The following is a 25140-nucleotide window of genomic DNA, read 5'->3' as shown; positions in this document are numbered from 1 at the left end:
GCACATTGTGTCCCTGTGCATAGTCCAACCCAAACCAGTTGTAGGAGCCATTTGCTCCTGCTCTGGCGCGAAACTGGACAAAGGACATGGGTCTAGCCAACCCTCTGTCCTGACCCTCCCATACCTGGGTCCCCAGAGTTTGTCCTACCCCTGAGGCTGTGCTTTGGGCTACTTGTAGTCCTGACCCCGAGCAGTGTTTCCACTGAAGGTTTCCGGCCTACACTCCACGAGTGTTCCGTGGGCTGGTATTTTGTGATTCCTCTCAAGGTCCCTTCACGGTCCCTGGTCCGTTTGCCTGTGGGTCCCTGTGAAGGTATTCTTAAATTTCCGTGGGCTTTCCTGGTTGCTCCAGACGTGCCCTGACTCTCCATAGCTTGAAGAGTCCCCAGGACCTTGCTGGTCCTCACCAAAGCATCTTTCCTCTGACCGCGTGGGTTGCAGTTGCCAAGGCTTTTTGGTTGTCAATCCGGACACTGACCCCCCCCAGCACTCAACATCCTTCATGGGACAGCTCACCTCCGGACGTTGGTCATTGTCGATGTCTCCTGGTCCCCGTGGCTGCAGAGTCAAGCTTCACCTCTTCTCACCTGAAACACCCGACATCGGTGGGCATTAGTCTGTCGTGCCCCTGGTCACTGTGAAGTGACCCAGACTCTGTCCCCTCTGCTTTCAGGTTCTTCTCAGCTCTGATGCAGGCTTGGATCACACCGGATACTTTTCATCTTACCGACAGCAGCACTTCTTCGCATCACGCCATTGAAATCAACGAGCGTTTCCGACACCACTTGACCCCTGTGCACCCGGCTCTCCTGGGATAGGTAACACGGGTACCTTGGTACTCTCAAGGGTGCTGGCCTTAGAACCTTCTATGTTCCAAAGGGTTTGCTTGAAGTCCTCTCCTAAATGTACTTAATCTTTAAAATTCCAACCGTGACTTTCCCATAGAGTTGTATGGAGCTCGCGTCTGTGTTCTCACACTGCACTCGTCCTCCGTGGGTCCCCTGTGTCACTACCTTGGGTGGTTCCTTGGGGTCCCAGCGATTCTAGGTGCTCTAGGCACTGTGTCTAGTCAAGTCGTGGTTGTTATACCACTTTCTTAGTATATGGTTCGGTCTCCCCCTGGAGCCCACTGTGTATTGTGCTATTTACTGTCGTTCTAGTGCTTTAATATTGTGTGCCTTGTTCTCTAATCTCATAAATAGGTTAGTAGAGAGTGTTTAGTAATAAATACATATATTTTATATATTCCTTGTGTGTTTCTCCTTTCATTTGGTCATTCAGGAGGTTTAGAATCTGGTAAACCAAGCTGCTTTACATTCCTTCGAGACTTAGCCTGAAGGCTGCTCTCCATAGCTACCACTAGGATTGCTTTCAATTAAGGTTGTCTTTAACCTAATCATCAATAAGGGTCGTTTGGACTGGTGCAAGGTGCCCACTTTAACTAGTGCACAGCATATACCAGGCCACTTTCTCCCAAGGCTGGATCCGTGAGATTTTTTTCAGCAGTACCCCTGTGCACCGATAGGTGGCGTCGGTCGACTCCGCTTAACGTCCTCGGTTGGGTGCGCTGACGTCAGTTCTTTTCTTTCCACGCCAGCCAGCGCAGATCCGTTAAAGAGAGCCATCCCCTGTCTATTTTTGAAAGACTTTTTTCGACTTTGTCGACTTCTTTTAGTGTGTAGGATGTCGAGTAAGAAGACATAGGGGTTCACCTGTGCAGCGCCTGTCACCACGCCATGTCGGTCACGGACCCCCACTTAGTGTGTCTCTGGTTTCTGGAGTGCGACCATGACATGAGGTCATGCTTTGATTACCAGGCCATGGTGCTGAAGGCTTTGAGGGAGCGGTCCCTAAAGGCACCACAAGAAACATAAGAAGTTGAAGCGTGCTTCGACTTTGCCCCGCCAGTCTTGCAACAAGGCAAAGGACCCTCGGCGTTCGAGGCCTCACTCAGCCTAGAGGGTGCCTGGGTCTGCTCCACATTTCCCTGCGCTTTTCGGGTCCAGGAGCGACCCCTGCCCAGCTTAAGGAAATCTATGACCCCTTGAGTGCCATATTTGAGTGGTCTGTACCTGCCGACGTGCCTTCGGGACCCGCAGGCTCACATGATGGAAGAGTCCACATGGGTTCCACACCATTGGCCCCACTGCCTCCAGCTGGACCCGTTCCCGGGTCTGGACCAGCGAAGGAAGGTCAAAGCTATCAACCGCCGCCGCTCAATCTCCATGCATGAAGGTTGAGAAGTAACAGGTTTGGGTAGAGAATCCTACCCTGCTGCTGCGGCAGAGGATCCTTCTGATGGGGTAGCCTTGATTTGAGGAAAGATACTCATTCCTAGAAGCTCTGTATACCATATTCTCCTTGCCCAGTCCGGACCCACAAGAATTACTTGGGCCCTGTGGCTCATGATCTTCTTCAGAACTTTACCCAGAAATGGTATGGGCAGAAAGAGTATAACAGGCCTGAGCTCCACTAAAGACGAAAAGCGTCACCAAGCGATAGCCGTTTTTGAAACTCCATTGCGCAAAACTGCTGACATCGCGCACTCTCTTCAGAGGCACACAGATCGACAAAGGCTGTCCCCACTGCTGAAAAAGACCCTGCGCCACCTCCGAATGATGACGCCATTTGTGATCTGCTAGGCATCGACGGCTGAGTTCGTCCACCCTGGCATTCGGAGAACCTGCCAGGTGTTGAACCACCAGGGTTATGCCTTGCTGTTCCAGCCATGTCCAGAGACGCAGGGCCTCTTGACAAAGAGTCCACAACCCCACCTGCCCTGCTGTTGCAGTACCAAATCGCGGTGTTTTCCGTCAACACTTCCACTAACTTCCCCTTGACAGAGAGATGAAATTCTTTCAATGCCAATCAATTCACGCGAAGCTCCAACAAATGGATGTGGCGCCTGACTCCGCCAGAGACCAGTGTCCCTTGATCTCCACCTCTCCCCGATGGCCTGCCTATCCCAGAAGTGACGAAACTGTCACCACTGCGTGATCTGGTTGAGGAAGGGAAAAGGGTCTGCCTTTGACCCAATCTGGGTTCATCAACCAACACTGCATATCTCTTGCAGTTCCTTCTGAGATCTGAACCATGTCTGTGAGATATCTTGCTGTTCCTTCTGAGATCTGAACCATGTCGGTGAGATTTTCCCAATGCTGTGCCCACTGGAACTTCAGGTCCCACTGCAAAGCCTGCATACGCCACCTGCCATGCTTTACCAACAGGATGCAGGAGGCCATGAGGCCCAACAGCCTCAGACTCAGTCTCACCGAAATCCAGGACAGAGGCTGAAACATCAGAATCATAACCTGAATATTCTGACTTGTTGCTCGGGAGGATAGGCCCGAAACAGCACTGTGTCCAGAACAGCCCAGATGAAGGGGAGCATCTGAGAAGGAGTCAGGCGTGACTTTGGCAGGTTTATAGAGAACCCCAGCGAGTGCAGGACGTTCGCGGTAGTCTTGAAGGTGGAAGACAACAGCCTGGGGCGAGGACGCCGTCAACAGCCATTCGTTGAGGTAGGGGAAGACTGAAACACCTGACCTGGGCAGATGAGCAGCCACCACTGCCATCACCTTGGTGAACACCCGAGAAGCGCAGGTAAGGCCAAAGGGGCACAGTAAACTGAAAGTGATTGTAAACCACCTCGAACCACAAGTAACATCTGTAGCCCAGGAGAATGGGGATGTGAAAATACACATCATGCAAATCCAACACTACCAGCCAGTCCTCTTGGTCTAGGGCAGACAAGACCTGAGCTAAAGTAAGCATCTTCAACTTCTCCTTCTTGAGGAAGAGATTGACAGTCCAAAGACCTAAGATGGGCCGAAACGCTTTGTTCTTCTCCAGAATCAGAAAGTAGCGTGAATAACAGCCACTACCTATTTCTGGAACTGGGACCCTCTCTATAGCTCCCATGGCCAAGAGAGCTGCAAATTCCTCTTGGAGCAACTTTAAATGATTTTCATTCAGCCGATCTCGATGTGGCAGAATAGGTGAAGGAAAAGAATGGAAAGGCAGAGAATAGCCCTTCTGAATGACCTGCAAGACTCACTTGTCCGATGTATGGACCTCCAGTGGGGGACATGATGATGGATTCTCTCTCCTATCGGAGTAGCATGGTCTTGTAGAGCCAGACCAGGAGTGCTTGGAGGCTGCAGCTGCTGAGGGCAGGGTGGCCAATGACTTATGGCCTTCATTCCTAGGATGGAATGAGCTGCGTCCACGCCCGCGCACAATTTGGGAAGTCTGAGCAGGATGGTGGCCGGGCTAGGGCTGGCGTGACTGAACTCCCCTTCCGTTGCCACGAAATGTGTGAAAGCTAAACTGGCCACAAGATGTTGTAGAGAGGCCTAGGGGTCTGGCCGTAGCACGAGAATCCTTGAACCACTCAAGGGCCGAGTCTGCCTTCTCCCCAAGCAGACAGGATCCATCAAAGTAATTATGTAAAAGGCTGTTTCCACGGGGGAAGTGTGGCCCTTGACGTCCACTGCGATAAAGGCAGAACCGAGATAGAAAAACCCCTCAAAGGAGTGGGTTTACAATTATGTGTTTAGTGCATTTATTTTCATATAATCTCAATTACGGATAAATACACTGATCCATAACAGTTATTATGTATTACTCATATATTAAAGATAAGGTGCGTTTAAAAAGTGAGAGTGATGGCGCAGAGAGAGTGATTATTGGTGAAAAAAGTGCATACGTGCTATGTACAGAGATATATGCTTGCTACTGATAGGTATAGTAGAGTGTTTCGGGTCAATAGTCAGCAAGAAAGTGTTGATATCCACAACCAAACTAGAAGATACAGTCCACATGTTGTTTTGTCAATGTTTAATGTTTAGTCATTATCAGGGCATAAAATATACAGGAAGCACCTATAAACAAAAAGCTAGTATCAATTTCATGTGTTTAGTGATTGGATTAAAAAGAATTGGATTTAAAAAAAATTGGATTAAAAATAATTGCATATCAAAAGTTATGGCAGGGATAACACAGCCAAAGCAAAATCCAAATTAGTTGGCCAAGTAATTTTAAATTGGGTGCTAATTTCACTGAAATGAGATAATATATTGTATCTGGTAAGACTACATTGTCCATACAGTGATGTGCTATTCGTTGGGGATACATGTATTGTATATAGTGTCTGATGTTCATTCAAGGATCTCTTTTTATCCCTTTTTGTATCACTTTTTAATAAAATAAAATTGGGGTTAGAAACCCTCCAATACACAGCATGTAAAGGATTGACATCCTACTTAGCGACAGAGCCAAGGATTGTTACGACTCGGAAGGTACCCCTGCACGCCGTTAAGTGGCATCGGTTGACTCCGCGTAGCGTCATCGGCGTCGTATTAGTTGTTGTCATGACTTCTGCGTAGTCAATATAACCCCCACTCTGGTGCGCTGACGTCAGTACTTTTCATGACTTTCCACGCCAGAAGCATGGAGCCATGAATTAACTGACCATGATGTGTTAAAAAGAAACTAGGGCTCTGAAGGGGAACAGCTCTGACACTAAAAGACAGTGCAGGAAGGATGGGTGGGTCAGTAAGGAATCTGCATCTAGATCATGTCCCTACCGGAAAAAGGCGTTACCAAAGGTAAGTAATTTGTCCATCTAATAGAGACATCTAGCCACAGATCCTTACCTTTGAACATATAACTAATCAATACCCTCCCTGGAGGTGGGACTGCAGAAGAGCTTTAAACCAGGAAATCCTGTAAAACAGAGCGGCCGAACAGTCTCTCTGCGAACCTGAGAGTCCAGGCAATAGTGTCTGGCGAATGTGTGCAGAGATGCCCGTGGCCATTTGACAGATGTCAGAAATGGAACACCACGCTGAAGGGCCATGGTGGCTGCTTTCGCCCTGGTGGAATGGGCTCTAAGGCCTTTGGGAGGCAGCCTCTTTGCCAAGGCATAACATATTTTAATGAAGAGGATAACCGAGCATGATATGGACCTCTTTTGGACAGCATGCCTCTTCTTTGCTCCCACATATTCTATAAAGAGTTGGTCATCCACCCAGAACTCTTTAGTGGGATCAAGGTAGAACGTTAATACTCTTTTTGGGTCCAGATGGTGGAGATGTTCCTCTTGCTTGGAAGGATGAGGAGGTGCATGGAAAGTGGGCAGAGTAACTGACTGTCCCAGATGAAAGGGAGTTACAACCTTGGCCACAAAGGATGCGCTAGTTCTCAATACAAAATTTAACGAAAAAACTGTCCGGTAAGGAGGCTGTGATTACAGTGCCTGCAGTTCATTCAAGCTCCTAGCAGAGGTAATTGGCACCAAAAATGCTGATTTGATGGTGAGCAACCGTAGAGGACAGTTGTGCAACGGCTCAAATGGTGCACACATCAAGAAAGTGAACACCAAATGAAGGTCCCATTGTGACATAAGAAAAGGAGAAGGGGGAAACAACTGGGTTAACCCCTTCAAGAATCTCTGCACCAGAGGAGACTTAAAAAGTGAAGGCTGATCTGGTCGCCTAAGAAAAGCTGAAAGGGCCGATAGGTAGTCCTTCAAAGTGCCCAAGGCAAAGCCCTGCTGGGCCAAGGAAAGGATAAACAGGAGGCTATCTGCCAGGGAAGCAGACAAGTGGTCCATGGACCTTTCTGTACAATATTTACAAAAATTGTTCCATCGGCAGGCGTATACCGATTTTGTGAAGGGACACCTGGCTGCCAGAATGACCTTGCAGACTTTGGGAGGAAGGTCAAAAGCTGTCGACTGTTGCCCCTCATTCTCCATGCAAGGAGGCGGAGAGTGGACAGGTTCGGGTGGAGGACCCTCCCCTGCTGCTGTGGCAGAAGATCCTACCGAAGAGGCAACCTGATCGGAGGATCAATACTCATAGCTAGAGGCTCAGGATAGCAAACTCTCTGTGTCCAAAAATGACTTGTGCCTGTTTGCTCCTGATCTTCTTGTGCACTCTGGGCAGGAGTGGTATAGGCAGAAAGGTGTATAGGAGGCTTGATCTCCACTCGCAATGAAAGGTGTCGCAGAGCGAGCGTCACCTAGGAAACGCCAATGCGCAAAACTGCTGACATTGCGCATTCTGTTTGGAGGCAAACAGATCTAACCCAGGCTCTCCCCACCACTGAAAGAGACCTTGTGCCACCCCCATATGGAGATGCCACTCGTGGTATGCAAGGCATCTTCGGCTGAGCTCATCTGCCCAGGTGTTCAGAGAATCGGCCAGGTGTTGAACCACTAGGGAAATGCCCTGCTGTTCCAGCCATGTCCAGAGGTGCAGGGCCTCTTGACAAAGAGTCCACGACCCCACTCCTCCTTGTTTGTTGCAGTGCCACATGGTGGTAGTGTTGTCTGTGAATACCTGAATTAGCCTTCCTTTTATGGATGGCAAAAAGGCTTTCAGTGCCAGTCGTATCACCCGAAGCTCCAAAAGATTGATGTGGAGCCTGGCTTACGCCGGAGACCAGAGTCCTCTGATCTCCACCTCGCCCAGATGGTCACACCATCCCAGAAGAGACATCCGTCACTGCTGTAAGATCTGGATGGGGAAGGGAGAGGGATCTGCCCTTGATCCAATTGCGGTATGTTAGCCACCACTACAGATCTTTCACAGTGTCCTCTGAGATCTGAACTAGGTCGGTGAGGTTTCCTCGATGATTTGCCCATTAAAACTTCAGGTCCCACTGCAGAGTCTGCATGTGCCATCGTGCATGGTTTATTAGCAGGATGTAGGAGGCCATGAGGCCCAACTGCCTCAGAGTCATTCTCACCGAAATCCAGGATAGAGGCTGAATCATCGGTATCATAGCCTGAATATCCTGGACTCGCTGTTTGGCAGGATAATCCCAAAACTGCACTGTGTCCAGAACCGCTCCAATAAAAGGGAGCGTCTGAGAGGGAGTCAGGTGTGACTTCAGCACATTGATAGTGAACCCCAGCGAAAGCAGGAGGTTCGTGGTTGTCTAGAGTTTGGAGATGACTGCTTGGACGAGTCCTCCTTCCACAACCAGTCATCAAGATAGGGGAAGAATGGAGCCCCTGATCTCTGCAGATGGGATGAGACCACTGCCATCACTTTTGTTTACACCCGAGGAGCGCTGGTGAGGCCGAAGGGGAGCACCGCAAATTGAAAGTGCTTGTGGCCCACCATAAACCGCAGGTAGCAACAATGGGCAGGCAGGATGGGGATATGGAAATAGGCATCCGGCAAGTCCAGTGCTACCATCCAGTCTCCCAGGTCCAGGGCAAACAGGACCTGAGATAGGGTGAGCATCTTGGACTTCTTCTTTTTGAGGAAGTACTTAAGGGGTTCTGAGGTCAAGGATAGGACGAAGGCCTTCATCCTTCTATGGGACCAGAATATTGAGGGAATAACAACCACAGCCAATTTCTGGCCTGGGAACCCTCTCTATCGCTCCCTTGGCCAAGAGAGTCTTGACTTCCTCGGGGAGCAGAGCAAACTGATCCTCCATCAGCTGATCGTACACCTGAGGCATAGATGGAGGGGTAGTCTTGAAGGGTAGGGAGTAGCCCCTTCGGACTATTTGCAACACTGTCCAAGGTGATGTGTCACCAGTGGTAGAGATGATGGCATATGCTGCCACCGACTGGTCGAAAATGATCCTGTGGGATCGGACTAGAAAGGTTTTGCGGTGGAGGAGGGGATTGTGGCTTGGCTTGACTTCTGGCCTCCTGACCCATGGTGTCGGGGTGAACGGCATCCACGGCCTCGCAGAGGCTGCTGAACTTGTGGCCCCTCTGGCTGGACTAGGGTTGGCACAGTTGGTAGCCCCTTCCTTGGCTAAGAAAGGAGCGAAAAGCAGATGCAGGCCGAGATGTTGTGGTGAGACCCAATGACTTGACTTTAGCCCGCAAATCCTTGAAACGCTCAAGAGCGGCATCTGCTTTGTCTCTAAAGAGACGGCAGCCAGCAAAGGGCATGTCCATAAGGTTAGCTTGGACATCCCCCGTAAAACCAGATATCCTCAGCCAGGTGTGGCGACATACCACCATCGTGGAAAAAGCTCTGTCCAGCTAGTCTGTCGTGTCCAAGCCACATCTGATGGCAAACTTTGCTGCATCTCTCCAGCCTGAGATAGCTTGAGAGAGTAGGGCCCGGTCCTCCTCCGAGACCCTGGGCAGCACCTGCGCAACCGTGTCCCATATCGAATGGGAATAACGGGCCAAAAGGCATGCGGTGTTCGCCAACCCCAATGCCAGACTCGCAGAAGAAAAAAATGTCTTTCCAAAACTCTCCAGGCTCATGGATTCCCTGTCCAGGGGTGTGGAAGAGAATGCGCCACAGGAAGTAGAAGCCTGGACCTCCAAACTTTGTGAGAAAAACTGGGTTGCCCGGTGCAGGGCGGTGGTAGAGGACTATCGTCCTATTCACAGGAGCCTCTGTGCCTGCCTTGGACCAGGTGCCCAGAAGGTCGTCCATTAAGGCCTCATTGAAAGGTAGTGAGGGTTCCGAGCTGGAGACACCAGGCTGCAGGACCTCTGTCAAAATGTAACACATGACTGCCACCATAGGGAGCAGCAGGTCCAGGACCTCTGCATCGCCATAGCAAATAACGCCCGCTCCTCCGTAGCTAGGTTAGCTGGAGACAGAATGCCAGAGCCTGGGGAGGTGTCCAGACCACTGGCATCACCCAGTTCCTCGTACCAATCCATAGATTGTGGATGCAGGATTTCTAAGCTGCATGGCAGGGACATAGAACCTTACACGCTTTCTCAAATACACCGGGCCAAGCCCGTAAAGGGCTGGACGTGCCATTACCAGGGATTTAAAAATCGCCCTCTCTTTCACCGGCAGACATTCCAAGTTACGTAAGTGTTGCCTGACGCTGACCCTCTTTGGTAGTTTAGGAAGAGTTCTGGCCGAGGCCAATGACAACACTTCAAAGATACCAAAAACCACTCATAGAGGCAATGGAAAAAACCAGATACCAAGAAACTCAACTCTCATCTTGAAAAAACCACAATAAACATGAGACTAAAAGACATACATAGCTTCTACAACTGGATTTCCACTGTACTGGACAAATAGATACCAATAAAGGCCACACCCAGAGTTGACCTAAAAAAGAACACCACATGGACTAATGACAACATCAAAAAACATGAACACAACTCCCCATACTACTACACAAGTGGAGAAAATCAAGAAATGAAATGGATAAAAGCACACTACACCACTATAATAGAGCCTACCTAAGAACCATCAGATCCAGAAAAAAGCAACACCACTCCACATGCATAACTGAAGCCGACTGCCCATCTAAGGAACTCCACAAGATTGCGGCAGAAATCTGCAATCCAGAGTGCCAAAACACAATCTTCACAATTTGAAGACTTCTGTGACCAAATCTACATGGATTTGTTCTCACAAATTTAAAAGAAAATTACCATAAGGAGAACACTGACAGTTCCACTCCAACAAATAAGCAAACTTTCATTACTACGTTTTCAATGCCCTCTCAGAAAAAGGTTTCCTCAACATTATCGTCGCCAGCAGACTATTAGATGCACTTTCCTATCCAGCGCCTCCAAAAATTATTGATGATATCCTTTGCACAGTGTGTGCCATTTAAATAGCTATATGTTTACTGAGCAAGTCCCTACAACTAGGATCAGTTCTACCCGAGCTCAAAATCTCTTACAATTAGTCCACTCCTCAAAAAGAGGAGAACCCTTTAAAAAAGCAGTGTTTGCCCAACATTCATATTTTACAAACGATAATGAGTTAATGTCAGACCAACAGTTCCCCTTCAGACTAGGCAGAGGCACAGAGTCAGTCATCATATCCATTTGAGATAATCTAAAACTCACGCTGGACAAGACAGAGTGGTTACCCTTTTGCTTCTACGTTTATCAGCTGCATTTGACATTGTCTACTACCACATTCTGCTATAAAGACTCAATCATCTTGGAGGATGCTGAAATGCTCTAAAATTGATTGCTTCTTTTCTCAAAAACAGACAAATGTAGTTTACTCACCACCTCTCAAATCAGCTCCTCATACTCTACACTGTGGTGTCCCTCTATGGCCCTTCACATTCCCTCTAGTATTCAACTTCTACTTAACCCCGTTACAAACCTGATTTAATTATTCAACCTCACCTGTTACAAATATGCAGATGACATGCAAATCTTTCTAAAAATGGATTGGCCCGGAAGACCTCCACAACTCAAAACTGTATGACTGCCTTTGCACCATAAACACATGGAGGATGGGTAGCCAAATGAAGCTCAACACCGCAAAAATAGAGATCCTGACCTGCTGACAATGGCAAAAATACCAGCCTACCACCAAATTTTAAAGGAACTCAAAGCCCCTCCAACAACATCAAGAATAGTCAGAAACCTTGGGGTAACCATGGAATCAGACTGATACTTGATACCAGATGTCAACAATGTCACAAAGAGTGCCTTCTACACATTGAAAACACTGTCGCATCTTCCGATACATTTGATACCAGCAGAAACTGCAAGCAATCCTCGCACTTATAATCTCCAACTTGGCCGTGGGAACGGCCTATACCTTAGCACACCCCGCATTCATCATACGCAAAGCACATCTCATACAAAATGCTGCTGAAAGATTTATTCCCTGCCTTCAACCAAGAAAACGCTAAACTCTAGTCCTGCAATCACATCACTGGCTACCTATAGCTAGAAGGACAATGTTCAAGGCAATGTGCATTTTCCACAGAGCCTCCCGAGGAAAAGGACCACTATACCTACAAGTTAAATTCAAGCAATGCAATCTTAACATGACACTGCACTCCAGGCTTGCACCGTTTATCATCATGGCACCGTACCATAAGAAATCCATGGGAGGCACTGCTCTCTTAATACCAGTCACCATACTCTGGAACTTGCTACCAGACAATATTCTGAACATCCAGGAGCATATACAGTTCAGAAGACAGTTGAAAACATGGCTATTTCCAAGAGAGCTATATCATCCCACATCCCTGGCATAGAATCTGGAAAGACAATTGCACCTTCAAGTTCAATCTTCAGCTTGCAGCCCACAGGTTGAGAACAACCCAACCAGCAAACTTTCTATATGCAGGTATTAAAAAAAGAGTGGACCTATGGTTTGCCTGTCTAATATAATATACTTATGTCAAATTGAAAAATCTTCATTAAGATTGATACACAAATCCATAAAAGAACAAGAATACAGTGATAAAATAGATTACCATTTTGGTTTACATGTAATGTCCGCACACTATCAAATAAAACCATATATGCTAAACCGTGCATTTTTTTAAAATTTGAATATAGCAAACAGTATAGTCTAGGTCAGACTCATCAGAATTATACAATTCGGGTGATAAAAAGGAGTAAACATTGATTTACATAAAATATCCACACACTAGCAGGTGAAATCAAACGAACTAAGCAGTGTGTTATGAGATCGAGTAAACATACAGTACAAGCTAAAACAAAGGCTGGTCATAGTTATAAAAAAGATAAATAACGGCACGTTAAAGTGCTAGCAATAAAATATCCAATCTGATTCAAGCATCTTCATAGCGTAGGCCATCTAGATGGATTAAAGATTTACGCCTACAAGGAGCTTTCTTAATGAAAGTAAGAACAGTGCAACACATATGCATATTTGTCAAATTTTTCAAAAAGATCAGGTTCTTCCTGGTGATAAATAACACCCTGCGACTGAAAGAGAGGATTCAGTGTAGAAAACCTGATGTCATAGTAAAATTTGGAAAAACAACATGAAGTGGGTTGTCAGCTGTTTTGTATTTCCATTGCACGGAAATGTCGGTAAACATTGGGGCCATGAATCTGATTTAGGTAAAACTACAAGGTAATGGATCAGCTCTAGGCGCAATCTGGTCAGTAGGAATCGATAGTGAGTGTTTTTCACACTTACTAGGTATTCTTGTATTCCCAACTGGGACTGGCCCTTGCAATACCTTTCGATCAAGGGTTTTGTTTTTTCCTGATGTTCTCTGCTCATATCCCTTTTCCCCAACATGATAGATTTTATTTCCTTTTGAATATATTGCAGGATACTGTGGGGTTCTAAAGGGTTAAATCTTTCCCCAAGTTCATTGAGAAGGGTTATTACTATTACATACTGAATCCATGGTATTTTATCTAAATGATCCAAACCCAGACAGTCCCTAATGAGCTCCATGGTAAACCAGGTTCTTTGTTTTGTCCGGATACTATGCCATTTTGTCAGAGTACTGAGATGGAGAGTATCTTCCAAGTACCCAATGCCTAATTATGTATGGACAGTAAGGGTGGAAGTGGAACTTGGCACCATCAACAGCTTATGTAGGAAGATATTTTATTGCACCAGTAGCAGGTTACGCTTTTCCCTTCCCCATACAGGAGAACAAAATAAAGCTACAGTGAGGCATTTTGTTCCGTATTATTAAATTATTTCTTTAATAGGCTTGCTTTGACTTTTTGGGCAAAATTAAAAACGGCTGCAGTAGCCCTTATACATTTTAATTTGGCCAATTCCAAGTGAGATGACTAGTCCCTTTTCCTTGAGAAAACAATGCCCAGATAACTAAAAGTTTAGTTTGACTAGTTTTTGGCCCTGGGCAAAATGGGTCTTCCTCATCTTATCTTTTTCCAGCAGACCAAGGTGTGGGTCTTAGTTAAATCCAGTTTTAGATCTTGATTCTCCATGAATGTTACAAATTTATCTCTCAATCGCCGGAGGCCAATTGCTTCTGGAATATGAGCCCTGCATCTTCTGCATAAAGCAGGATCGGAGTGATACAGGAAACTGCCTTGGGTGCATCAGCCTTTAGAGTGTGCAGTAGGCTGTCCACCCCATTTATATATATAGAGAACAACAGGGGTGCGAGCATGCATACCTGCCTTATATTTCTCTGTACGCTCCCCATTACTACTATAACGCACAAGGGCTGTCAAGTATGCATACAGCTGGGAGAGGTGGCATACAATATCATGTGGGGCACCCATCTGTATTAGGACCTGTAATAGTCCTGCATGATGTACAAGATCAAAGGTGCAGGACAAATCTGCATAACATAGTTAGATGGGTCCCTCCCTTTCCAACCTATATTTACTGATTATAAGATGCAGATTTATTCCTTGTTCCACAGTGCTTATATCCTTCCTATTTCCAAATTTTGATTCAGTTAGAATATCTTTTTCCTAAACCCAGGATTCCAACCGTGCAAGGATCACTTGTCCCATGGTTTTCACAAAAGAGCCTAGCAGCAATATAGGTCGATAACACCCAGCATCGTTTCTGTCCCGTTTTTTTTAAAAATGGGCACGATCACACTGTCAGACCAAGTTTTCGGAGAGTGGCCATTAGCTGCTCCATTAAAAATCTGGGTTAAGATCGGGACCCATAGGGAGGGGTAGGACTTAAAAAACATTCACAGAACCCCACTGGGTCCTGGGCTTTACCTTGGGCATTGCTCTTTAGGGCTACCCTGACCTCCTCCATGGTAATTGTCTCCATAGGCCCATAGTTTACTATGCTTTATGCATCAAAAGGGGCGTTAATGTCATCAACATCCGGGTTAAAAATGTGCAGTCTATTTATGTCAGTTCATATACAACATTTGTAGCCCACGCAAATATTTTCACCATAACGCTCAGAGATCAACAGCTGTCTGTAACTTACCCTCTTACACTCACATAATGTATATCTGCTACGGGACTTCACCATCACCAGCACTGTGCCAGCCATTAAATTAGCTTTCACCAACTGAACAGGCATGGAATAAATGAAAGATCTGCAACACACTGCTGGTAAATTGAAGGACTTTAATCTAGTCGACGTCAGCATGCCCCAAATAACTAAATACTATAACCGCTTCTTTACATCTCACAATGACCCTCATATATGGGATGATAGTAACAAAGCCCATCCCAGCAGATCGCTCCACCTTTTTCTCTCAACAACAATGCTAGCTCGGAGCCAAAACTATGAACAAAATTTCAGATTCAAAAACCCATTGCACTAACCAACGTGGACAATGATCATAAGAAATACCATAAGTGTGCCTTCAGAGCTGCTTGAAGCTGCCAACTAAGTGAAAAGCATAAACTGTGCGTCTATCGCATACCTCATCATCCACCACACTGCTAAGCACTGCATCTCAGAACACGATAACCGTACCTCGGTGATCATAACACATGACATGGAAACACTTCCCACATTGGATAACAAAACAAAGACAACACCCTCCCAACTACACACTCTACATGGTGAAGCTTGCTGCCCATGTAGGCAAGCACTTTAGTGGCCCACATAGGGGTAGTACATGGCATATAAATGTTGCAATGCAATACATTGTGGATGAAACGCATGCCCATCCTGACCAAAGGCGGTTTGTCTTACGTCTAACATCTCCATTGCTTTAACTTAAGTACCTCTTCCACTTTTTGCGAGCACTTCTCCCTGAACACCAGCTGCTGGACTACCGCTCAGTTTTTAAACCAGAACTTTGGCCCTTTTTAACGGATGTATGACGATACATCGCAAACTAAAACAACGCATGCCTTTCATTTGCATGTACCGTCACAACGCAAGTTTTTACAACGGAAACCATTACTTCGCATTTTCTTTGAAATGCATACATAATCCCTTTACAACGCACCCAAATCCCTGCATGCTTTTACATCGCAATTATTTTTTCGAAATAACCCCACAACACTAATACAGTACCCTACAAAACACACACTCCACTACAGTACCCTACAGTACAAAACAATACACTACCCTAAAGCCTAAATCCCAAACCCTTAATCACTACCCTACAGTATGACCCTAAACCCTAAAACAGTACCTACACTACGACCCCCTGACACAACACTTAACCCTAAGCCCTAAAAAAGTACCTACACTACGACCCCCTGACACAACACTTAACCCTAAGCCCTAAAACAGTACCTACACTACGACCCTCTGACAACACTAAACCCTAAAACACTACCCTACACTACGACCCCCTGACACTACCCTCAACCCTAAGCCCTAAACCTTAAAGCCTAAAACACTACCATACAGTACGACCACCTGGCACTTACCTCTCTCTCCTCGTGGTACCTCTCTCCCGGTTCTAGTTCTTCCTCGTCTCTGTCCCGGCGCACGTCCATCCCGGAGCCCGTCCATTACATCACATGCGGTTTAAAAGCGCATGCGTTTTAAAAGCGCATGCGATGTAATGGAATGCGTCGTAACGCCGCTTGAGTTGTAACGCATGCGACGTAACGGCATGCGTTTGTAGCAACCGCGATGTGATGGCTGATCGCCGGGATGTATGACGATACATCGCAAACTAAAACAACGCATGTCTTTACATCGCAGTTTTTAATTCGCCGCCGTGTGACTGTCCTATAGCCATACCGCGTTTCTATGTCTTATAATATTTCTGCATAGGTGGCAGCAACCTCCAAGATTGGTTCAATTACCAGACAGCGTTCCTCGCAGCCCAGGGTATGATTTGGATGGAATTGAACCCAGTTGAAGTTCCGCCTTCACTTGGGTTCGAAAAACACATTAGCTACCCATTCTCATTAGCTGCAAATTTGACTATGTCCCATCACAATTTGGCCCACTCCCAATTCATTCTACAAGACACAATTAAAGTCTGATTAACTCTGGATAAACTTCTAGCCTCCAACATTAATAAACGTTTCTCCATCTCACTGTGGAATAATAAGAAACTTCTGACTTCTAGCCCCTCTGCTTCCGGCATTGACTAGGACAAAAAAGCCACTGCTGTCATCTCAGACTTGTATGTAGATAAGGAAACCTTTGTCATTTGCTGCATTGCAAGAGAAGTATGCACTACTCAAGCTGGATTTTCATGACTTTTTGAAGCTCAAGGTTAGACTCTCTAAACTGGGCCCATTAGAATTCACTTGTTTTTCCTCTGCCCTCAAGAGTATCCACTCAGGAGGACATGTAGCCTCCAAGATCTTTTAAGTTAATATGTGAGGGTTTCTCCCAAACCAAATTCAGCCTCTGTAGTAAATGGCCCTTTTATTCCAATGATAAGGGTAGAACTTCACGCTCTGAAAAAGCTTGGAATAAAATCAGGTCCGACCTGCTCTGTGTAAAACTTGTCCATTTGTTGTTACAAACAAAATTATTTGAGGTACAGTCTCTCTACTGGACCCCTAGTAAACATTTTAAATTGAAACTGAGGTATACTGATACTTCTTGGTCCTGCAAAACCACGAGAGGGGACTTGGAACACATTTTCTGTTCATGTCCTGTTCTTACCACATACTGGAATGATATAACGGCTCAATTAAGTAAAATATTCAATACAATTATCCCATTGACTTCTCCGCTATCACACTTGACCCACATGGGCTTGGAAGCCACCTTTCCTTGCAAACAACCATCCACTTCTCTTTGATCTGCTTACCAACATTGTACGTAAAGTTATCCTACTTGATTGGAAAGCTTTCAAGCATGTTTCTTATCACACTTGATGGGCGTGGGTTACATGCACACACATTGCCAATATCATAACACGCTGGCAACCCCATCCTATCTAGCAAGTCTTGGACTCTTTTATAAACAAACTACAGTAGGGGACCCTTAGGCTCTCCCTACAACCAATGCCAGTTATTCTGGTCAGACACTGCGCTGTTCCTGGTTCTTATGACCAACTATTTGGCTCTCTCCTCTGCCTCCTATGCTTCCTCTTGGCTCCACCTCTCCTACTCTCCTCCTTACACTACACTACACTACTCTCTCTTTATATCTCACTACCCTTTAACCCCGTTGTATGCTTTTCTTTTTATTTATCTCCAAATCAGGAGACGTGTCTTAAGACGTGTCTTAAGAATACTAACCAGAATCTCCTTTAGTAGAAGACTGAAAGCAGATACACATGCCCTTCCCTATTAGCATAAGCGGATCATACAGGTTGACTATACTGTTAAGTGATTTGATACTATGTTGTCAACTACTTCGATGTCTACCTACTAATAATGTGGTTTCCTTCTTATTCATATTCTTGAGAACTGACATTAACCTGTAGTATCAATGATTGTTTTGTAAAGCTTCTTTTTTGCACTACGCTAAAAACGAATAAAACCTTTGGGATACAAAAAAAAAATTAAATACCTCAGTGCTTCACCTCTGTGCCTTGGTTCACTAATCTGACGACAGCAGTGCCCATTATCAGGGCCTGCTATCTGCAGTCTGAGTATAAAAATGTAAAATAAATACAGCCTTCCTTTAACTTTAAAAAAGAAAATGTGACTCTGTGTTTATTTATAATTAACTAAAGGCTGTGAGCTACTCTGAAGGTGTCGGTGACCTATTAGTAGCTCAAGATCGACCAGTTGGAGACACCTGGTATAAATTATCCAATTTAGAATAGGTGTAGCTATGTGTGTTGTTATGTGAAGTTACAATTACCAAGTCCTTGCAAAGGCACCAGTCACGTTCACCTGCGGTGTCGGTGCTAATTCTTGAGTGCCGGAGCCAATTTCATAATATATCTAAAATGTGCTTTTCTGAAAAGAAAGGCACAACAATATCACTCTCCGAGTATGTTTGAAACTTTAATGAGTTGCAGCAAGTTGTTTCAACGCAACGGTCTTCGTCAAGTGAAGATCTACTATCATTTAGCTCTAACTTGTTACTGATGAAAGTCATTCAAAAGGCAGGCTTATATTATGTTTATATAGCCTTCCTAAAGTTTTCTGTGGTCAAATATGGCCCCTTTGGATGAGTTTGTATTCACAGTGGCCATCTTTGAATGCGTGTTTATTATTTTAACAAATCCATTCAAAGTTGACTTCTGTAGATGTGCGCACATCCACGGTGGCCATATTTGAACTGGGTTGTTAAAATTAAAAATAATACTAACAATCCAATGGGGTGATAGAATGCAATGAGCATGGGTACATCTTGCAACAAAGTAATGTCTCTGTCATGCGAAGACCAAAAAAGGGTCGACTAGATAGGCCTCATGGTCACTACGTGTGACTAGATTTTACAGTGCGTTACTGTTATAACTAGAAAATCTGATGAAATAAGGTTAGCTGGAGACTAATATTTGCATGTGAAAGTATTTTATTTCCATTTAGGAACGGTGAGTGAAACACCTGTCCTGTTTGAGTTTTTTTCTTTAGAGTTTGCCTCATAGACAGGGGTTAGGCACCATAACACCAAAGATTCTAGCTTTTGCCACCATGTGATTGATACACTGTAGATCCTACCGACAGTGTCTAGGCTCTTCGGGGCAACAAAGTACCGAGCCCCCCAAAACAACAACCAGCAATATCTTGCAATATCTTTGCATAGTGCTTATTATTATTATTGTAAACAATACCTGGAACATCAAAGGAGTAGTAGCAGAGGAAAAGTTGAGACTTTTGGCCATGTGGATTTCAGGGTTGTATTTTGACATGAAGCCTTTAATGATGACAGTCTTGGCTGTTCCTTGCTCACCAATTAGCAGCACAGCCTAAATGATGGGAAACAATATACTCATGAGCTTTAAAATAGCAATAATGGGCTCTGTCAATTCCACTGTACGCAAAGATGTAAAAAGGCCATGATGGAACATCATATGTCAGATGATACAATCCACTAGTAAACTTAGTATGCAATAATAAACTGTGCATGCCCACTTTGGAAATCAGGAGTACATGGTGAACATTGTTCCAGCCCTCAATGAACATCACACCTCCATAGTGTATACAGCAGGTGCATTGGTGAACATGACATCTTGTTTCCCTTTCTCAATTTTACCTTCTTCCTTTTTCTTCTACAAGAGTATTAATAAACAGGAAAGAAAATCTGCAACTATTTTAGACAGCATGCTCTTAATTGTATGTAAAACAGCAACCAATTGGGGAGTTATTCCTATTCCTTTGTCAGGCGTTCTAAAATCGTGAAAGAATCTATATATTGTAATGTATTATGCACATGTTGCTCTTTGTCACTTACACCCTGTTTTGATGGATGAATGGCCTGATGTAGCAGGGATTATTGATTAATTGAGTTCCTGTGCAAGGTTTTTCAAACAATAACAAGGAATGATATGGGTGTTACCTCACCTTCACGTATTCAACCATTAGAGAATCTCCATTAAAGATCACATAACAAGTTAATGGCAGTAGCACAAACTGTGGCTCCTGAATACCGAGGATGAAGCCAGGTCATGTAGTGGAGCATTGGCTATTGAGTACATACCAGGAGCTACATCATTAGTGAGTTTCCTTGGTTTGGTGGGACACAAAAGTATCTGATGTTATAGCTCCAAAGCAGATGCCCAAGAATACTAGTTCAAGGACTCTCCTCCTTGTACCTATGAGACCTAGCTGAACTCATAGCCACTGATGGGGCTTATAATTGGTGAGACAGACTTTATCAGTATTGCCAGAGCCACAAGGGCTATTAGCACATTCCACCCACTAATAGTAAAAATAAATAGCAGTTTACTGTCACTTCACAGCTCTTCACCCACGTGTCATTCTGACTGCTCCATCAGAATTGACATCTTGCAGTGATTCCATTTTACAAAGGGCAAGGTTGGCCTCAGTGAGGCACCATCAAAAAATGGGGACTGCTGTATTTAATGATTTTTTCAACTCAATGAGTAAAGATAGAAGACAAGCTAGAGATGAAAGGTGTAATCTTGCAATGGGGAGCTTAGATGGTTTGATAGTTAAATAACATTGGCCCAGAAGAAAAGAAAAAAGGCAGAATATATTATTATGAGATCATGTATTTAGAGTAAAGGTCACAAAGCTTCCTTAGGGCAGCTGAACAGGCTAAGAATGTATTTAAACTTAAGATGCTGGTTCAAGAGAAAAGCTGGTAGCATATGCCATCAATCATAAAGGTGGGTAAGGACATACTATGATGGCGGGCAGTCGCAGATGCAATGGATAAGAATTAGCTTCCTGTGATTGTATCGATGCAGTCCTGAATAAAAATAATTCCCTTGATCCTACAATTCCAATATCAGTGTATCATAATTAACAAGAACATTAAATACTGTATCCAAAATCTATATTACAATAATATTTTATTTAGAAAAATGTTTTCTTATTATTTCAAAACAAATAAAATCACGTCATATCATAATGATCCAAAGGTAAAATTTAAAACAAAATTTATAAAACATCACACAGTACATATTAATCAGAAAAATGTGATTAACAACAAATCACAATTATGAACAGCATAATAGAGACAGACACATATGTAAGACACAGCTTCTATTTTTTACGGGTGCACATCACATTAGACTCAAAGTCACAGCTCATTATAAATTGATTAAATCAGTATTTAACTTGTCTGTGTTGGTCCTTGGATTGTGCCTTCAACAGCGTCGACGCGTTTCGATGGCTTCAAATTAATAGTACCATCTTTTTCAAGACACAATAATTCTGTCTCCCACCTATGTCAATCTTATTTCCTTATTCCTAAATAAAATAAATATATATGGTCATTGATCCAAATAATACGTGTAGTTCCTTGTTACAATGGGCCCGATTCACAGAACTAACTTAAGACAAAATCCTAAACTTACTACCAATTTGGTATTTACAGAAGGCACTTACTCATTTTGGTATTCACAGAAGGCACTTACTCATTTCGGTATTCACAGAAGTTAGGAGTCCTAACTTTAGGACTCCTAAATGCCTTCTGTGAATACCGAAAACCTTAAAATTAGGATTTTTCTCAGTTTAGTAGTAGTAGTAAAGTTAGGAGTCCTAACTTTCGGACTCCTAAACTGAGAAAAATCCTAATTTTAAGACTTTCGGTATTCACAGAAGGCATTTAGGAGTCCTAAAGTTAGGACTCCTAACTTCTGTGAATACCAAAGTGACTAAGTGTCTTCTGTGAATACCAAAATGAGTAAGTGCCTTCTGTGAATACGAAAATGGTAGTAAGTTTAGGATTTTGTCTTAAGTTAGTTCTGTGAATCGGGCCCATTGATTTTTTAAATATATTCTTAAACTGCTTCTGGTTGCCCCATTATATCAATACAGTGGTACACCCGAGCATACCTCCCTCAAACCAGCGGGAGTGTGGAAATAAGACCTTCCCATTTGGTGTTAAGGTATCTGGCCTCTCATTAAGTTTATATATCGAGAGGCCTGCTTATTATGTTGTGAAGACATATAGTTAGTCTCTCTTCAGATCTCCCACCTTTTTCGACTGCATTCTTTTAAGTGTTGTTCGATCCAATGCTTCCTCTATTATTGATTCATTATTGCTTTCAGAGGCAGATCAAACACACGGAGCGAACGAGCGAGGTAGAGCAACATTTATATATAGGAATCCCCATTCTTTCGTTATTATTGTCGCCATTACCACAGTCTATCTGTTTGTTAAATGAGTTTGACAGTTGCTCGTGGTTTTATTCTCCCGCTTGTTTAAGCGAAAAGGTCAGTGAATCCAACGTCCTTATTTTTTGGTTTGTAAAGTACTCCACCCATAGATCTAAATGGAAAGAGAGGGAGTATGCGTGGTCTCATTATCTACAATGTTACATAATGTTGCCCCATGTTAATTTCTATTTTTAAAAAACTAACGAATACTGTCCGTTGTTTACCTTTTTCCGTATTTTTAAAAAGAACTACTTTCTGTATTGTGTTTCTGGGATTTATTTGTAAACGTCCCCACACCACGAGGCTTTAGAGACCAATGGTACATGTGTTACCTTAATACAGTGGAAAGAGGTTTAAATTCTAGAGAAGATTGGATGAAACTTGTATCAATATAATGAGGAGATGAGGGAAATAGTATCTATTGCGATTAAAAGACAGAATTTAGTAGTCTTCTTGTGAAGTTAATATGACACTCAGTGAAGAGATTGATTTACGTGGCAGAGTCAGCACAAGTTCGTAATAGTGACTCGATAAACAGCGAAGGGAAGCGTCTCTTGGAGACCCTTTCACGCGTGCTCCGTTGTTTATATACTAAGGAAGTACTCAAACACTTCAATATAATCAACATTGATTATGATAATAATAGTGAGTACATAGGTAATTGATGAGACATATATAGGTTAGAACTCTGTCAAGAAGTCACTAGGCACATTAGTACTAATAAGTCCGCGATAGCGACTCGATAAACAGCTAATGGAAGCGTCTCCTGGGAGACTTTTTCCCAAGTGCTTCGTTGTGCACACACGAAGGAAGTACTCAAACATGTCAATACAATTAACATTGATTATGAGAATAATAGTGAATATATAGGCAATTGATGAGGCATATATAAGCTAAAACTTTGTCAAGAAGTCACAAGGCATAGTAGTATCAATAAAGTTAGGAGAAAAAAATAGATCGGACCAGGTGACTAAATGGACCAATTACAAATCAGTATAGAGAAACAGTAATAAGACCCGCACCATGTGACGAGGGCAAACCAATTAGCAAGCAGTAGACAAAAGTTAAATAGGGAGTCCGGAATGATGATAATGATACAACTAGGATCCGGACACCCGTATATTTGATGACAGATCACTGAAACATAGGTAAGGTGAGATATGTAAGGAAATTAAGTAAGATTTGCAATACATAATGGGACAATATAATAAGTGTGGGATCACCCGCCATTTTCCTCTAAAATATGCTTATAGGTCTTTATTGTCAGACCCTCCCGGCAAAAGAGGAGGAACTAAAGCCTCGTGGTGTGGGGACGTTTACAAATAAATCCCAGAAACGCAATACGGAAAGTAGTTCTTTTTAAAAATACGGAAAAAGGTAAACAACGGACAGTATTCGTTAGTTTTTAAAAAATAGAAATTAACATGGGGCAACATTATGTAACATTGTAGATAATGAGACCACGCATACTCCCTCTCTTTCCATTTAGATCTATGAGGGGTGGAGTACTTTACAAACAAAAAAATAAGGACGTTGGATTCACTGACCTTTTCGCTTAAAGTGGGAGAATATAACCACGAGGACGCACTGATTTTATTATATATTAAGGTGAGTGTAGGAGAGTAGGGTCTGCTATCCTATGGTCACCCCAAATTTTTGCTTTTTGCTTCACTGGTTTTTGACGTATTGAGGCTGTGGGCCTGCTAATCAGACCCCCAGCCTGCTGTTCTCGCTGCTAAATTGACACTATGCACTTTAGGTGCATAACCCATTGGAACTGGATCACCCTGTGAGCCCCTGTAGTAGTGTACCCTAGGTACCCAGGGCATTGGTGTATCTGAGGCCTACCAGGGGCTGAAGCATGTATTGTGCCACCCCTGGCCTGGCCTAGCAATTTGACACAACTGGCTGATCACTCAGCTGGGGTAAGTTGGTGTATCCACCTCTTACTTAGGTGTAGTATGCCTATACCTAACCTTAAATGGGACACATGTTAACCTATAAGTCACTCCTATGGCAGGCCTTAACAATCCTGAAGGCAGAGTGCTTGGTTCCATGTGAGATGGTGCTCTGGCATGAGCTGAGCCTGTCTGCAGTGGTCGGAACAACTTCCTTCTACCGTTTCCAGATATCGCCATACCATATACTCTTAAGTGCATTATGAACCTCGAGGTTAAATGCTATCTTTGGTTTGGCTTTATCAAAACATGTCGAGTAAGGTGTCATACGAATTGGAATACTAACCCCTCGCCAATTCTGGCGACGGGGTTAGCATTCCACCCTCCTAGAGGGACACGACATGTACAGAACCTGAAACCCGGGTAAAATCAGACATAGCCTCAGCTCCACAAAATGGACGCTGCCACCACCGACACAAGTCTGCCCTCCTGCTGCTGGGAGTCCTTCCAGCTTGGGAGACGTGGACAAAGGGTTTCCTGCCAGGGGAGGTGCGAGCACCACCCCAGACAGGATTTTGTGTATTTGTCAGGTAGGGCTTGAATAGAATCAGACATGCCGGAGGCTCACAAGGAGCCTCGGTGCATATGCCAGTTCAAACCGGTCCTGGGGCACACCAGCCCCAGACCTGGGGCGAGCTGGACAAAGGATTGGGGGTGTAACCACCCCCCTTCCTGGTCCCACCCTTAGGGAGGGACCTAGCAGGTAGTCCGGCCCCTAGAATCCGCTTAAAGGTAGGAGCTGTGTCCTAAGACTTCAGACATCCTGGAATCAACTTACAACTAAGAAGAAGACGGGAACTTCGACGTTCTGCTGCACAGAAGACTGAAGGAAATCTCCCCTATGTT

The 25140-nt window shown here is 44.2% G+C and overlaps 1 protein-coding gene across 1 annotated transcript in view; it reads right to left on the bottom strand.

Annotated features, from left to right (window-relative positions):
• Positions 1-25140, bottom strand: part of DNAH5 (dynein axonemal heavy chain 5) — a 5853083-nt gene that overhangs the window by 2274269 nt on the left and 3553674 nt on the right. Inside the window, exon 47 of the mRNA XM_085606747.1 lies at positions 19321-19455. Coding sequence (XP_085462873.1) covers positions 19321-19455 — 135 coding nt within the window. The remainder of the gene's footprint in view (positions 1-19320; positions 19456-25140) is intronic.

The sequence above is a fragment of the Triturus cristatus genome, chromosome 5_2 (genome assembly GCF_964204655.1).
Source record: "Triturus cristatus chromosome 5_2, aTriCri1.1, whole genome shotgun sequence".
In the NCBI taxonomy this organism is placed as follows: Eukaryota; Metazoa; Chordata; class Amphibia; order Caudata; family Salamandridae; genus Triturus; species Triturus cristatus.
The sequence above is the reverse complement of the archived record's forward strand: the minus strand, read 5'-3'. Positions and strand labels throughout refer to the sequence as shown.